This window comes from Rhinichthys klamathensis, unplaced genomic scaffold, assembly GCF_029890125.1.
Source record: "Rhinichthys klamathensis goyatoka isolate OS25496 unplaced genomic scaffold, OSU_Roscu_1.1 h1tg000194l_1, whole genome shotgun sequence".
In the NCBI taxonomy this organism is placed as follows: Eukaryota; Metazoa; Chordata; class Actinopteri; order Cypriniformes; family Leuciscidae; genus Rhinichthys; species Rhinichthys klamathensis.
In genome coordinates, this window is record NW_026606720.1 from 153,737 (window position 1) to 170,950 (window position 17,214).

At 40.0% G+C, this 17,214-nt stretch overlaps 1 protein-coding gene across 1 annotated transcript in view; it reads left to right on the forward strand.

Moving 5' to 3' along the window:
- arrb1 (arrestin, beta 1) overlaps positions 1-17,214 on the forward strand; it is a 56,641-nt gene continuing 39,427 nt past the window's right edge. Inside the window, exon 1 of the mRNA XM_056262554.1 lies at positions 1-487. Coding sequence (XP_056118529.1) covers positions 468-487 — 20 coding nt within the window. The 5' untranslated portion in view covers positions 1-467. The remainder of the gene's footprint in view (positions 488-17,214) is intronic.

Consider the following 17,214-nt stretch of genomic DNA (forward strand, 5'->3'; position numbering starts at 1 on the left):
AGAAGGAGAGAGAATACGCACAGCGGAAGGGAGGGTGAGAGCTCTGGTAGACGGAGGCAGTGTGGATATCAAACGGACGCTTCTATAGCTTTAGGATCTACACAACAGCATTTATTTTTTTATTATAAATTCCCACCTGAAGGACTCTTAAACCAGAGCAGAACAGGAAGGCAGCGAAGAATCGCCGGCTTTCGCTTGTTTTATTTGGAAACGCGGGGTTTGTCTGTTGGCAAGCGGCAGTGGAAGATGCTCCTTTAATTGGATTCATCTGGAAAGCTCTCAAACCGCAAGGAGAGCTGCCTAAGTGACAGCGGTTCTATAACGCAGCGTAGTAAATTATCTTTCTTTCAGTCTTTCTCTCCATCCTCCTGTTTTCCATCGGCTCTGCCCCCCTCTCTTTTCTCGACAACCCCTCATCTTTTTCCACACTAGCAGAAGAGTTTCTGTGGAACACGCAGGTCCTCGCGATGGGTGATAAAGGCACAAGGTAAGCCGTGTGTTTCAGATGGATTAGCTGCTACAGGAGGACATTGTACAGTACAATTGCTCAGTGTTTTTTTTTTTATTATTGGTTTGTTCTTTATTCTATGTTCTAGATGTAATTGCCCATTTAACATCACAGTGGCTCAACGCAGTCAGTTAGCTACTGTCAGTTTGCAATGCATACGGTGCAAAACAAAACACCATCATCACATGACACTAAAATAATGCAATGAACATAAATTTAACAACATAAGATGTAACATACAGCTCAATGTACATAACTGATAACAAAAAACTAAGAAGAAACATAATTATTAAAATGAAGAAAAAAACCCAGCAAACTCATATTATGTCAGTTTACAGCTTTTCACTGTAAATTATTATTATTTGTTCTTTTTGCATGCAAAAACGGTACATTTAACAATATTTTACTGAAGAATTAGATGAAATGTAAGACTTGATCTATTACAGTTTTCCCGTATATAGTAGCCTAAGGGAAGTTACTGTTAACCAATTAGCAGGTTTTAACTAGCATTTTACAGTTGAAAAAAACAAACAAAAAAACAGTGTTGTATTATTTCAATTGAAAACAGTGAAACTGGACAGGTAAGTGGAGGAGGAGAATGTGATTGGGACACGGGCTGGATTTGGACCTGCCCTCTTGAGCACTTGCACAGCACAGCCTATTTGCTATGCTAAATGGACAATTAGCCAAATGGTCAGTTGCATTTGTATCCCCTCCTCTCTGTGACCCAAGCAGGAACAAAATTGCTACCCTTCAGAAACCACTGCCTAAATGTAACCCATTTGTTTAATCTGTTATTCATTTTCTTTAATGAATAAAGAAACCTTCTCTTTGAAGGTTTTAGAGGTTGGTGGAGGTATCAAACTGTTTTGGCATAGTGCCATTTCCATTGATATTTGACACTTCACACAAGGACACATTTGACCAGGACATACCCACTGTTTCTAAACTCTCAGCAGGATTGTGAGCCTGGTGGTCAGTGTTCAAAGCCCAAAGCTTTATGATATAACTCAACAGTTCATTCATCAAAATCATCTACATGATTACAATTTTTCTTTATTGGCATCTGTGGTTCTTTGAAGAAGTTTTAACATCCACTGAACCTTGATTGCACAAAAGGCTCTTTAAGGTGTAAAACGTTTTTTCTTATTATTGAAATGTTCTTCACAGTGAGGAAAATGGTTATTTTAAGAAGTGTTTACTAGGGGTGTAACGGTACATCACGGTTCGGTACGTACCTTGGTTTTGGGGTCACGTTTCGATATGAGTTCGGTACAAAAAGCAACATATCCCCAATTACAGTTTGTTCCACCTACCGGCATTTAGTCCCCCCTTAAGAGAGTCGGTTCAGTCTATTTTTATTTGTGTACACTCAACGCTCACAATAAAAACGAAACATTGTGCTTTTGTAAAATAAAGAAAGCAGACAGGATGCCTCTTTCTGCCATCCCGGTTTCCTTTTTCATGAAGTTAGTGGAGTGTGTTTCAATTTTTAAAAAATAATCGAAACAGTGGCTTTTTTGCAGCCCCACAGCAAGCTCTTGCGTGCCATCTGAACTCTTGTTTTGGGTTGGTGCACGTCTCTTGTTGTTGTGGCGGTTAGCAAACAGTGTTGCATTACGCGTGCCCCCTTCTGGATTAGAGTGTGGATCGCCTGTGACTGACTGTTTTCGTTGTCTGACTATATGCACCGAACTCTGACATCTGTACCGTGAAGGTTTGGGAAGAAAACATGTACTGTTACACCCAGTGGTTAAAGTGGGATTTGGCAGGTGGGGGAACCCTCAAATTTTGTGTAGGTGCAACAGGGAAAAATGTCTCACCGTGGGACAACATATTGAGTATCGTGGTATAGCAATACTTTTTGGGACAAGAGTGTCACTGGCACCAAGTATCACAATACTGATTTACTTGATATTTTAATGGTTTTATTTTGGTCCATCAACACTGATATGATGACGATATATGTTAAAATTGCTGAACACTGGGACAAAAATTGAGCCCTGGCACTGTAGCCACACCACCAGCCCACATTACTATATATATTTAATGTCGATGTACAATGGTTACATAATGTTAAAACTAATCCTGCTATTGATATCTTTGTAAGACTGCGTGCCGACCCTATAGAACAGTGGCAAGGGAAACCAAATGTCCAGCGAAATATCGAACCTAAAACTAACTTTACTGCGCTCAACCACCGTGAGTGCATTTCACGCATTTGTAATCGCTCGCGTTCAGTGGGGAGGAAGGGAGGTCGGTCGGTCGGTCGGCCCATCTCGGGACCAGCGAGATTCGTTGAGATTAATGAATCTATTTATTTATTCATATATCTGAGGTGCCGGAACACAGTTCCGGACCGTTCCGGCCCACTTCAACCCCTGGTTACACCCCTACTGTTTACTGTTAGGATCTTTGAAAAACCCAAAATAGTTCTTATATGGCATTGCTGCAAAAAAAATTGGGGGGGGGGGGAATCTGGCTTTATAATTGAGCTAGTTACAACCCATCTCTTAGGCAATATCCTTTATTAAAATAGGACATATTTTTAAACCTTTAACTTTCAGTGCTTCCATCAGTGTTGTGGCTTGAAGTAGATTAGTGGGAATAGGATCAAGCGGACAGGTAGTAGGGCAATTGGAAAGGAGGAGTTTGGAAATTTCTGCCTCTGAAAGCTGAGAAAAGGAGGGTAGAATGTGTGTGTTAGCTGGTAAAAATGTGAGTGTCAGTTTATGGATTGGTGAATTGGTAAACCACATCATTCAGAATCACCAAAAATATCCAGCAAAATACAGTCTTTTTAAACAAAAGCACAGGCCTCTATGTTCAGTTTATGCGTAAAAAGAATGTTAGAACATTTTGAAGAGAGTTTTACAGAGTTTTACCTTACCAGAATGTGACATTCTGTTTGAATGTTGAATGGAGAATGATGTGCCCAATGCAGTTTCATAGCAATTTGTAACTATTTCTCGGCTAGTAGGCTATATTCCGTGTGAGGTTGTTTTAGGTGGAGATTTATAGCCTTTTCTCAATTTGATGGCGGATCCAGAAAGGTTCAAACGACAATCACCAGTGACAACAGATTCACCCGCTGTAAAATGCAAAAGACTTCGTTCGGACTTCGGAGTGGCTAACGTTTTACAGAAAAAAAGAGACTGCAACCGGCCCATGCGAAAACAAGGATACATATCGGAAGGACATTACATGTAGTCACGCAATGCTGACGCTGTTAACATTAACAATTTGAGAACAAAGTATAATTTGCACGGTTTTGTGTGATATGATAACTTATAAGCGATTGTTAGATTTAATCAGCGCGATTTACTGCAATGTCAGAATCAGAACAAAAGTGGATGTTTCTTACTAGTTCAGATGACATTTTCCGGTGAAAATGATTATGTTGGTCATACTTCCAAAAATAATGTGATTCTGAATGCCAGTATCCACACCGGTGCGGTGACTGACAGCCTCACAGTCTCCTCAAACATTGTGTTCATCCGCGCTGTGCCATGTCGAGGGTGTCGAAGTACAACTCACGTAAAGTTGATAATTCCGCGAATGACTGCAATTGCAGATTTCGAACAGAGATGGCGACAAAGAGGAGCAGCTTTAATGGAAATTAATATTAGTTTTTTTGCTTGACTATGTTATCAAACAGCTAATAGTGTGTTGCTAATGTTACACAAACTATGTTCCCATTCGCCATCTCAGTCTGCCCTATCAGTTCGCCAATCATCAGAAACGCTTTGAACAACAAGAAAGGCATCATACAATCGTAATATTATACATCATAACAAAAATATATACCGGAAAGGCATCATACATCATACAATCGTAATATACATCATAACAAAAATCAACAAAACACATTTCGGGATAACCTGGAATCTTTTGAGACTCCCCTGCTAGTTCGCTGTTAATGATATGCTAAAGCCCACCTGCACGTTGATCTGATTGGTTAACTTATAAGGTAGTTTGTGACGTCAGAAACACCAGCGATTTCAAACCGCGTTTTTTAAAACTGTCTTTGGTTCACTGCAGTTGTAAGTAGAAAATACTTAGCAATGGTGTTGACTTATGCTTTGAGACAAACCATGTGTAAATTCATATTAAAAATATTAAAAACAGCACATAGACATATAAACAACATTAAAAGCTGGATTTTCACCACAGGGGGACTTTAAGATAAAAGCATTTTGTTAGTTTGCTAGCAAAGTTTTATAGATCAAAGTGTATTACAAATAAAGTTATTGTCTCCTAAAACAAAGAATCGATTCGGAACTACTGAAAGGAGTCGTCAGCAATTCCAGTTTCACTTACTGTTACATACTTGCATAACAATGTAACACAATTTTCATTATGCCAGTCTATGATCTCTATAGGCGAACAACGTCTACTTTGACCTTTTAATTGTAGCTGAGGTCTGGAAGAGTTAAGTTCATATTAGCGACATGTCGAGAAGGTGCTGTTTTCAATCAACTTTGCGTGCACTTCAAGAGGATGAGGACTCATGCTGGAGTTGATATGGTAAAACCGACGCCATCGTTGTATTACTGTGTATCAAGCGCTGAGGAAAACTCCGGAGCTGAGATTCTGATATGGTAATAGGAGTTTTGTGTCCAACATGCGCTGTAAGCAGTAGACCAATCACAACATACTGGGCCATCTGACCAATCAGAGCATAGTAAGCTCTCGGAAAGTTGTGGTTCAAAGAGACTGAGGCTGTTTCTCAAATCCAAAAACGCAAAGAACGCACTTGCGTTCTCATGGAGACCGGTCTTGCCAGGCGACCTTGAAAGAACGAATTCGGAAGGACGCGAGGACACGCATCCTTGTAAGAATTGATATGTGCTGCAGTCTTGTTGCTCAGCTGACCGTCCCAGCATATTATAAGTAGCTGCTAATGGACAATTAATACAACATAACATCACAAACAAATCTCACAACCTATTAAAACATTTCTTTCATATTATTATAGACATTATTTTAATATAATTTTATATCTTTTTATTTTACCGTGTGTATTTATGAAAATGAGTAGGCCTAGCCTGTGTGTAACCTATGCTTTGTCAATGTTAAGATTTTTTTTTATATGCCAATAAAAATTACTGCAGGCTTTCTTCAGGCTATCACTTTATCAAAATTAAGCAAAACAAACAGACAAATGTTTACTTTCACGAGCCGTCATGTATTTGCAGCGGGCATCTCTTAAGTGAGAACGAGAAGTTTAAAGCTTACCGACTTCCGTATGTCGACCGCCTGCAGTGTCTTCTGGGATTTCTGATGGTTCGATAATCTCAAGTCTGCATTCGATGCATCCTCGATATCAAGAACACATCCGGGCACTTTCATGCTTCCACTGTACTTGCGTTCTTGACTATTGGAATTGAACTTCGAGCGGTTGATGATGACGTAGAGCGAGAACACAAGGACACAAGATCGCTGAAGAACGCATATTGAGAAACAGCTTGAATCTTCAAACAAACTGTTTTCAGACTCTGAAAAATGAGGTGATATGCAATGTATATTATAAGAAAATTAAAGTGTTTTTTTGATGAAGACGACATTGGAGACATAGTTCTGGGCGGGACCATTCGAGACGGGAGATTCAGTTTTAGCTCAACCTCAGTGGCAGGATTATGGGCAGGGTTTTCTTCCATACCCTTGAACTCCACTAAAAGTCCCACGGCGATGCACGGTTGTGCCGGCTCACACACCCGGTCAGGCTCACACACCCGGTCAGACTCACAGTGGGGCTGGGACTCCGGGCGATGGTTGGCTCTGTCCTCAACTTAGGCTCTGGCTCGTTCATTGCGGCAGGCGTGAGCTCCCCGTCTGTGGTGGGCTCTGGACAAATGTTTGTGCATGGGGTTGATGGCTGGCTGGGCTCTGGATTCAGTGACATGACGATGGATGTTGGGTGGGGGTGGGGCTAAACGTTGGCGATGTTCTCCTCCACCTTGCCGACAGCAAAGGGACTATCCGTCCACCCATAGAGTGAAATTGATGTATTCCTCCAAACTCCAGCAGGTGTCGCCCTTGGGCATCACAGGGCGGATGTCTTCCAGCCCACAAGGAAAACCTTCCATTAGGGTCAGCTCATCGCATGTTGCTTGGTGGCAGATGTTAAGAAACTCCTCCATATAGTCCTCTAAGCTTCTGCCATCCTGGAAAATAAAATGATTATTCGGTCCTTTACAGCTTTGTGGCGCAACATTGATAGCTGCGACTTTGATTTTCTTTTGAGGTCCGTTATTCTGTCACGTTCTAGTCCGATAATGATGAAGAGATTGGCACAAAGGATGAAATGGTAGCAGATTTATTAAAATAATCAAACTCAGGAAATCCACAAAGGTACAAACTGTACGAAACTGTGCCTTGTGCAAACAATAACGGACAAAGGAACAGAAGGAACTGAAGGGCTTATATTTACACAAGATACAGAACTGAATACTATCAGGTGTGATCTAGTCAATGAGTAACCAAGAAGACTAACTAGTGGCGGGAAAATGAGAACAAAGAACACTAAGAACTAAGACAGGCTAAAAAGGAACAGAAGACAGTAACAATGAAACCAAACTGAACATAACTGCTACAAATACATTTTTTTTAGCATTTCAAGTTGTATAATCAATAAGTTAGTTATTTTATAATGAATGAACATGTCCTAAATGAATATTTGTGAATTCCAAGTTAGGATTAATACTTGTTATTTTTCACATATTCTATCAGTACTTGATAAGTTTGAGTTCATCTTGAAAGGCGACTTAAAGCTAAGAAAGATCCTATCTGTTACTGGCTAGCTGCCAATGTTGGAGTAACCAGGATAACCTGTTTAGAGTTCCTAGATTAAAACGGACAAAAAACTCCTTACATATGTCAGTTCTTTGACCATTAGAGCCAGACACTGCATGAAATAAAACATGGTTGTGAAAGAATCAATTCTGCTTCTGCTCTTTGAAAGTTGTAGGAACATATAACCCCCTGAAAATCTATGGACTTGCATTATCAGCCATGTTACCTCTGAATCGACACCCCATTAAATCCAGAAACTAGGCCTCAGGCCTGACTGGCAGTTGATGTTTTGTGTGATAAAGTTTTGCATTATCTGCAACTCCTAAGTGCTTTTTTGTGAGATAAAAATTCTCTCTTTTTTTTTTGCACTTAATCTAATTCAGGATTGTATCAGGCTATCAGCACTGATGCGCTCGTTAAAATTCAGAGTTGATTTCTGAGTTTCCGGTGCAGTAAGCAAGTTTACCATTTTTATAGCCCTTAATGGTTTATTGTTACTTGAAGTGCTTTTTATTTCAAAAGCCTTTGGTTCTAGAATTGTTCTTTTATGGATCTCTTGTGCAGTGATTTCAGCACTGGCGTCCTACTTGTGCTTCCCACATTTAAAATAAATTAGTATTCTTTCTGATTCATTGTTCACTTTGAATATTTTGTATGCTTTAAGTGTCTTTGTGTGGGACTGTTTGAGTATCACAGAGCTCTTCAGTAGCTTTTGAATCCTCCTGCCAATCTGAACCTCCCATATGAGCACTTGAATCACAGTTTGTATGTCTACAATGAGTTGTCTCTTGTGCGGGATCCGTTAAGAGGCCAATCGTTTAAATTGATTTGGAATCCAATAATAGAAGGCACATCTTTAATCCTATAACGTTTTTGTTGTATTTTGTGTATTTTTGTAAGAAAACTGCAATTACTCAAGAAAAGCTGCTGTTATACTGCACTTTATAAGTGTCTTTAGACTTTCAAACAAATGTTTTCTTCAATGCGGGTAACACTTATACTGTTACTATGTACTATGTGTTACTATATACTATGTATATATGGTACTATGCCATTTACACTATGTTGCCAAAAGTATTGGGACACCCCTCCAAATCATTGAATTCAGTTGTTCCAATCCCTTCCATGGTTGTATAAAATCAAGCACCTAGGCATGCAGACGCTTCTACAAACATCGGTGGAAGAATGGGCCGCTCTCAGGAGCTCAGTGACCTCAAGCGTGGTGCAGTGATAGGTTGCCACCATGTGCAATAAGTCCATTTGTGAAATTTCCTCACTACTAAATATTCCACGGTCAACTGATTGTGGTATTGTAACAAAGTGAAAGCAATTGGGAACAACAGCATAAACACACTCCTAAACCTTGAGGAAAGCCTTCCCAGAAGAGTTGAAGCTGTTATAGATGCAAAGGGTGGGCCAACTCCATATTAAACCCTACGGATCTGGAATGAGATGTCATGAAAGTTTATGTGCATGTGAAGGCAGACGTCCCAAAACTTTTGGCAATATATAAATGCTACAATCATTTCCCAATTACAGCCAACAATCATGTGTGAAAACACTTCGTATACATACAGTACATACTGTACATTGATCACTTAGAAATCAAAACTCCATGTTTTCGTAAAGAAAGAAATAATTTTTACCCTCTTGCATTTCTAAATATAGGCTACCTAATTTGATCATTGAGAAATCAAAATCATGTAAAATCATTTTTTTTTTTACCCTTTTGCAGATCTGATCTCATTTACAGTAGTCAGGGATCAGTTATGTGCACCTTCCAGTGTTGAAGAAGCTACTTTGAAACTGGAGTTTGCAAAGCTACCAGTAATGTTTAAGTAAAACTGCAGTCAAGCAGCTCTGCCATACAAGTTAGCTACACTACAAGATACCAACAAATAGAGTTTTAAGAGAGATTTAAATGGACAATGTCATTTTAAATGTATGACCAGAGGAAGCCTAAGGGTTTGTTGGTCTTGATGAAAATAGACCCCAGTTCTGTCAGGACCACTATCGTCAAATACGATTGACAATTAGCATACAGTTTGGATTGGCGGTATGGTTCTGTTCTGGGCAAGAACTCCCTGCAGCCTAGCATGGATAAGAGCAGCAATAACCCCAAACATAATAGAACCAACATGAATGTATTGCAGATATCATTAATTAATTTTAATGTACAACATAATTAGAGAATTTTATTCTGATTCAGGGGTGATCAGAATGCCAAATCCTGACTGATGAGAGGAGGAGCTGGGGAGGGAGGAGGGTAATTAGCTCCTGAGAAACGCGATAGCTGCTGATAATACTGAAGGAGCTTAAATATGTATACAGTGATAGGCGTCGTATTCCTATAGGTAGACGGGGATCAGCTGAGAGTCAGCTGATGCGAGCTTGACTAACGTGACCTGCCAGAACTGACGCTACACTTGATTGTTATTAAATGATCTTCCTATCGGGAGTAATGATCTGCACTTATTATTGATTATCTTGTTGGGCCCCATCAGATACACCGGGGCCCTAGGGAACCTCATTTATATAACTGAGTAGAGGTCAGTAGGTCAACATTTCCAACCACTTCATGATCATGTGCCATACAAACAAACCAATTGACAAAGAAAAGAATCAGATTTTTCAATGTTGCATATTAAACCAGTTTTGGAGAGCATGCTTGAATATTGCCTCAGTTCAGGGTTATTATTGTTAACTGAAACTGAAACTAAAACCAAATCCCATAAAAAAAATTGTATTACTTAAAAAAAACAAAAAACATTTATTTCAGTGTGTTGCCAAAGCAACATTTCTCATTTTTTGTTGAAAGTTGAAGTACTAAAATAACTAAAACTAAAACTAAACCAAAACCTTATAAAAAAATCATAAAATTAGTTAAAATAAAAACATATTAAAAACAATTTCTAATTTAAAATATTAACAATAACTATAGTATATCAGTGATACTAAAATAAAGTCAGTCATAAAGTTGCACATAAACAATGTGTAGTAGTATTTCATCAGAGCAGTATCAGGCAGGGAATGTCTTACTGGTTGTGAACAGTCTTCAGACAGGACACATCAGAATGATTGACACAATTTTATTGTTAAATGTGTCAAATCGCTGGATATATTCAATTGACCTTTGACCTGCATGACATGAGGAAGCAATTAGATTTGTCATATGCCAGGTAACATCAAGTTTGTGGTCTCTGTGCTGTTCCCTTAGCTGACACAAACATACAGACTTTATGTTTTGCTCAACTAGCTCTTTGAATTCAGATGTTTTTTTTTGTGTTGGTCATAAGCCAAAAGTAATGTATTTGCAAAAAGTTAATGTACGCTGTAAAACGTATTCATATTTTGATCTGAAAAAAGTAAAAATACTACTGTCTGTTAATTGATCAGCTGTATTGTATGTTACCATATGGTAAAAATTGGCAAAATACTCAGCAAAACAATACACGTAAATGTACTATAAATTACTTTTTAAATATATTTTAAAAAGTATAAATTACTTTGATAATAAGACAAAACATGTAATTGCCAAAAAAGCAAAACTCTGTTAAAAAAATTATTTACATTAAAATGTTAATGTACACTGTAAAACATCTTAGTAATTTGAACTGAAAAAGTTAAAATGTTACAGTCTGTTAAGTGATTAACTGTATTATATGTTACCATATGGTTAAAATGTGCATAATATTTAACAAGGCAGTACACATAAAAGACCTACAAAATACAAAAAAAATGTAAAAGATATATTAATTACTAATAGTTCATAATTAATAAATATTAAGCAAAGAGTAGGCTACCACCTTAATTTAGAATATGTATGTGTTTTGATGGAATTTTGTCCATTAAAAATCACATCCTGTAATCTTTGAAAAACTGTCTTTCTATTTGTAATATAAAGGTCTGGCAACTGCAGCCAGTGTTTTTATAGTGTATCGTATATCGTTTCAGTCCATTTTAACAAGAGTGGGACAATTTATTTTCACTTTGAACTGCAGATCTTAGATGCTTTAATCACAATAAATACCACTACCATTTTATTTGATGATTATCATAAGCACCTCTATTGGCTTAATGTAAAGGATGGCAGTTGTTTGCCAGTGAATGAGTGGAGGTGGTAAGGGGAGAGGCTTTGCTCTCAGCCCACCATCTGAAAGGGCACGACCACTGTTTGTTAAGAGCACTGACTTCATTTATTGATTCAGGCTGAAAGCCTCTGACATAACCGTGAGCAAAATCTATTGCCACAGCAAGATAGTCTCAAGCAGCTGCCAATAAACTGGTTGTCTTCCCCTGTGTTTTGCCCTGTTGTTCTCTTTATTCATGGACTGCTAGAGAATGGCTTTCTCTTCTTCAACATCTGATTAGTACAGCAGAGCACAGGCGTAACTATCGGTAAGCAGGGTACGCGGTTGCTTACGGGCCCGGACCAATCCGCGTGACTGGAAGATATTGATTGACAGCCGGGGGCGGGGCCCCCTATCGCATTTTACTACTTGTAGTCTGACCGCATTTAAATTTTTCGCGAATTTATTTGAATAGATAATGACAACAACATATTTTACTGTTCATTAAATACATGTTTGAAACGAACAGTGATGGATTTTGGTGTAATTTGTTTTGAATTGTGACTGGGGAATCCCCGGGTGAACATGAGTATTGCGTGCAAAACAGTAAAAAAAAACTTGAGACAGATATGGAGTCGGCAAATTACAAACACAAAAGTGGCTTTCAAAAGCGCAAACGAAAAGAGGAATTTGACAAATTAATTAATAAATTACCAAAAATAGGAAGCTTGTTTAAAAAGATGACACAGGAGGGGGAGATCGAGATTGAGATGGAGCAAGAGAGTGAAGCGAATTGCCATACTGTCAATTGAGAATGCCTGTGCGCGCCATCTAGATCTTAAGGATTTAATTCGACAACTTGCACAGAGGAAACCCGTAAAATGCCGCTATAATGTAAGTGAGCATCTTTTTTTATGTATTTGGACCTAGGCCTATGTGTGTGTAGTCATAGCAGTGAGTAACAATGTGTCAAGGTGCGCCGTCACCAGCAGTGTTTGTTTTTTTTGTTTTGTTTTTGCGCGTAGGCTACTCCTGATTTTGTCAGTCATCTCATCTCTTATATGCTGCCTGTGTCTCTATGATCCTATCCTGTCCTATTCATGTTAGCCTGCTCGTGGACATTGCGTCATCACGTGTTGTAGTAGGGGGGCCCGCCTTGATAATCCTGCATAAGGGCCCAGTGTTGGCTCGTTACGCCACTGCAGCAGAGGTTATTCAGTGATCGCCTTGACCCGCTAATTGCTCACTTAGCTGTGGCAGCTTTGCTTTACTCTGGCCTACAAAAGATGATGCAAATGGTATTCTCCAGGAATAGGGCACAAATTAAGGTCAGAAACAATTTTAAAAGTAATTTTCTTTTTTTTTGCAGTGCAGTTGACAGTGAGGAGCTTAACCTTCTGAAAATGTTAATCATACATCTTAGGAGGTCAGAATAAACATTATAAGTATATTATTTTATATATTCTTTAAGTTAATTTTATTTTAGGTTAGATATTAATGCAACCTTGTTACCTAAATGTAGGACAATTCTTAATTATCTTTTAAAATCCTTATTTGTGTGATATTTTTTTTTCTATAGCAGTAAACATTAAAAAACAAAATTCATTAACAAACAAAGGCAAACAGGGGGGTCCGTTAGATTTAATTTTAATTTATTTTATTATTTTTTTGAAAGAAATTATCACTTTTATTCAGCAAGTTGTAACGTGTATATTCATTTGATTTCTTTTCACTGTTTTGTTCCTGTTTTGCCTGCCTGAGTTTCTAGTTAGTTTTCTTGTTTGTTAATTAGTCCCTCACACCTGTTTCTGTTCAGTTTGATTATCCTCTCTGTGTATTTAAGCCCTCTGTTCCATTTTCTGTCAGTCAATTTCGACATTATGTCGATACTGACATTTGGGGTCTAACTTGGTAGCCCCAATCACCTCTGACTTTTCAAAAAGTCAATGAAATTGGTGAGTGGAATTTTTATGCCTAGCGACTCCCCCAGACATACAGGTATAGAAAGTGGTGCCTGCATCCATTAATTCAGATTTTTGCTTCAGAGCCGAGGAGTCAAAACTCTCTTGCTGGAAGAACTTACGATGCATACAGCGATGTTTTGCCATCCCCATGCAGTTAAGTGTAGCAATTCCCTCCTGGACTCCTGGTGTGAAAAAGCAGATTTCCCTAAAAGAGCAATCATGGGTCTTTTTCAAGATGCCTTTCCATCTGTGTGTTTCTGGATGCGATCATTTCCTGGCCTCGCTGACAGCCACAATTGCTGTCACACTTTTGGGCCGCATGTATGCTGAGCATGGCCTTTATGGGTGGTTCATGTCCTCATTGCGAGAATATGACCATGACGACATTGCGATCACGACTCTCTTTCCTTGTGAAGGGTGGAGTCCCCTCTGCTGCCACCCAGCTTGCTTTCTCTGTACAGCACAGGGCCACAGTGGTTAGTTTCAGAGTTGACGGCCATGCTTTCCAGGGGGACAACAGGGATCAGGCTTTAGTGAAACCTTCCACCTTACCCTGAGTGCTCGCGGTTGACATCACCCTTGGCTCCTAAGGCTTACAGTGCCACTGGACAGGCCACCTCTGCCATGCGTGCGATGGCCATCCTGCAGATACATCAGGCCAAAGCACTTAAAGAAATGCATGAGGGTAGTTCTGAGCCGGGGTCGATGCAGGAACTGAACAAAAGCCGGAGGCCATCAAGCACATCCGACCCACCGTAATACCACCGCCGAGGGCCGGCCCCCAGTCTGCTCGTCGCTGAGGGTGTTCCCCTGCAGCTTCTACACCTGCTCTGGCGCCACCAGAAGCAACACCTCGGCCGAAACGTTGAGCCCCCACCCCCGCAGAAAGGGAGGTGACACAGTACATCCCTCAGGCCACCACTAAACCCTCCAAACGTCCATCGAAGTGGCCCTGAGCTGCACTGAATCAGGAGGTGGTGATAGCACCACTCCTTCCCTGCAAGAGGGCCGGGTGGAGAATATTTAGTTTCTTTCAAAAGAGTTAATTTCTATTCCACTTAGCAACCTACATTTTCAATAAAAGAGTAGTTTCCTCAGTCTCTGAATCATACTGGTGCAGTATGGCAGTTAGTGACGCTGCTCGTCCTAACTCTCAGCCTCTAACCCTCCTTTTCGCCAAGAGGTCGCGTTCTGCTTCCTCACTCGTCTCTAGGTAGCCCCTCGTGGGATCCTTGGAGCCGGGTAAGTGTCTCACCACACTCCCCGCCTCTACTTTGGGACACTATGCTTTCCGGGTTGAGCCCCAGCACTCCTCGCTGCCCCTCTTCAGGTATATCGGTTGTCCCTCTGGTGCCGCTTGCATGAAGCTAGGGAGCCTGGCTAGCACTTCCCATCCCATTCAGCTGGTTCATTCGGACAATCAGACTCAGCTATGCTATTCAGTTTTCCAGGCGTTCCCCAGGTTCAGCAGCAGCGTCCTATCCGTCCTTCGGATGAGACGTTAAACCGAGGTCCTGACTCTCTGTGGTCATTAAAAATCCCAGGATGTTCTTCGAAAAAGAGTAGGGGTGTAACCCCGGCATCCTGGCCAAATTTGCCCCTTGGCCTCTGTCCATCATGGCCTCCTAATCATCCCCATATACTGATTGGCTTCATCACTGTCTCATCTCCACCAGTAAGCTGGTGTGTGGTGGACGTTCTAGCGCAATATGGCTGCCGTCGCATCATCCAGGTGGATGCTGCACATTGGTGGTGGTTGAGGAGATTCCCCCTTCAATATAAAGTGCTTTGAGTACCCAGAAAAGCGCTATATAAATGTAACGAATTATTATTATTATTTACCTCGGTGGCAGGCAAAGACATGCCTGTCCTGTGAGTGGAGATTGCAGTCTTGTTGGCGAAGGACACTATACAGCCTGTCCCTCCAGCATAGAGATGAAGTCAGGTTTTACTTCATCGTATCGAAGAAAGGCGGTGGGATATGGCTCCCATTCAAGAATTTAACTCAGAAGCACATTCTCACGTGTGTTAGCCCCCGAGATTGGTTCGCAGCGATTGACCTGAAGGACACATACTTCCACATACTTCGATTTTGCCTCGACACAGACCAGTTCTCTGGTTTGCTTTCGAGAGTCAGGTCTAGCTGTTCAAGGTCCTCCCCTTTAGGCTGTTTTTGTCTCCCCGTGTTTTTACAAAAGTCACAGAGGCTGCCCTTGTCCCGTTAAGGGAAGTGGGCAGTCGCCTTCTCAACATTCTAGCTCACTCTCGAGATTTGTTGTGCGGACACAGACCTGGTGCTCAGGCACCTCAGCCATCTGGGGCTTCGGGTCAACTGGGAGAAGAGCAAGCTCTCTCCTGTGCAGAGTATCTCTTTTTTGGATATGGAGTTGGACACAGTCAATATGATGGCGCGTCTCATGAACGAGCGTGCACAGTCAGTGCTGAACTGCCTAAATATGCTAAGGGGAAGACAACAGGCTCCTGGGGCATATGGCATCTGCCGCATTGGCCGCCGTCTTATATACCCTGTATGTCTGGGAAGTGGCTAGGCATACAAATTCCACTCACCAATATCATTGGCCATTTTTGTGAAAATGGGTTCCCAAGTAAGACACAGAGACGTTTCCTTTGTTCCTTGTCCGGTATTGTCTTAGTTTAATGTGGTTGTGTTCGTTTGTGCTCCTATGATCTCTTGAGTGTTCCTTGTTTATTTTATTAAAGACTATTTTTATTCTCTATCTTTTTCTTTTTGCACTTCATTACAGCAAACGTGGAGTCATTGGATGCATTAAATTGATTAAAAGTGACAGCAAAATCTTACATTATTAAAAAAGATGATCTAAAATGAATGCTGCTCCTTTGAACTTTCGATTCTTCAAAGAATCCTGAAAATAATGCATTGCAGTTTTCAGAAAATATTAAGCAGCACAACTGTTTTCAACATTGATAATAATAAGAAATGTTTCATGAGCAGCAAATCAGCATATTAGAATGACTTCTAAATAATCATATGACAATGAAGACTAGAGTAATGATGATGAAAATTCAGCTTTGAATCCCAGGAATAAATTAATATATAGTTATTTAAAATTATAATAATGTATTATAGTTTTTATTTTTAATCTAATAAATGCAGCCTGGCTGAGCATGAAATATTTCTTTCAAAAACACAAAGATCTGATCCCAAAGGTTTCAACTGTATACACTATTTTTTCTTAAATATTTTGGTAACATGGTTAAATGGTTGACAAAAACACAACAATTTAAAAATGCAATGAGTTTATCTGTCTGCCCATTATATGAAAAGGGTCCAGACAGTTACAGTATTTTACAAATTTTAAGCTTTTAAACATTTTTGGCACAGTTACAGTACTTTTTTGATCATTAAATTAGTTTTGTAACTAAAAGGTTTTTACTTGAATAAAAATCAATTCAAAAGTTTTTCCAAATGATGACAATATTGTATGATTTTAATTGTTGGTTACAGTCAAGTACATAAAGTTAGGCAGTGCAAAGTGCCAAATATTGTGAATCCGTCCTATGTCTGTCTCTATTGTTAGGATGGTGTTTAAGTGTTTTCTGCACTTTCCTCCTTGTCAGAATAGATGCTGATATCCAGATAGTCTGGAGAATGAAGACTTGCATGTGTAAGACCGACAGAAGTCATGCTTAGCGTGCTAAACAGAGAGGGCCTGTCATCTATCCTTTCCGCTTCCTCCCCCAGTCAACCCCCACCTGCCTCGATCCCACCCATGCTCTTTGTTCCTGGGTGCACATCCTGTGTCTTCAGAGGCCGAGGGCTGGAGGCTGCATGGGATGAAGGGAATGCAGTTGAACACAGATTTAACCTGTTCTCAGATGTCGTGGAAATGTGGAA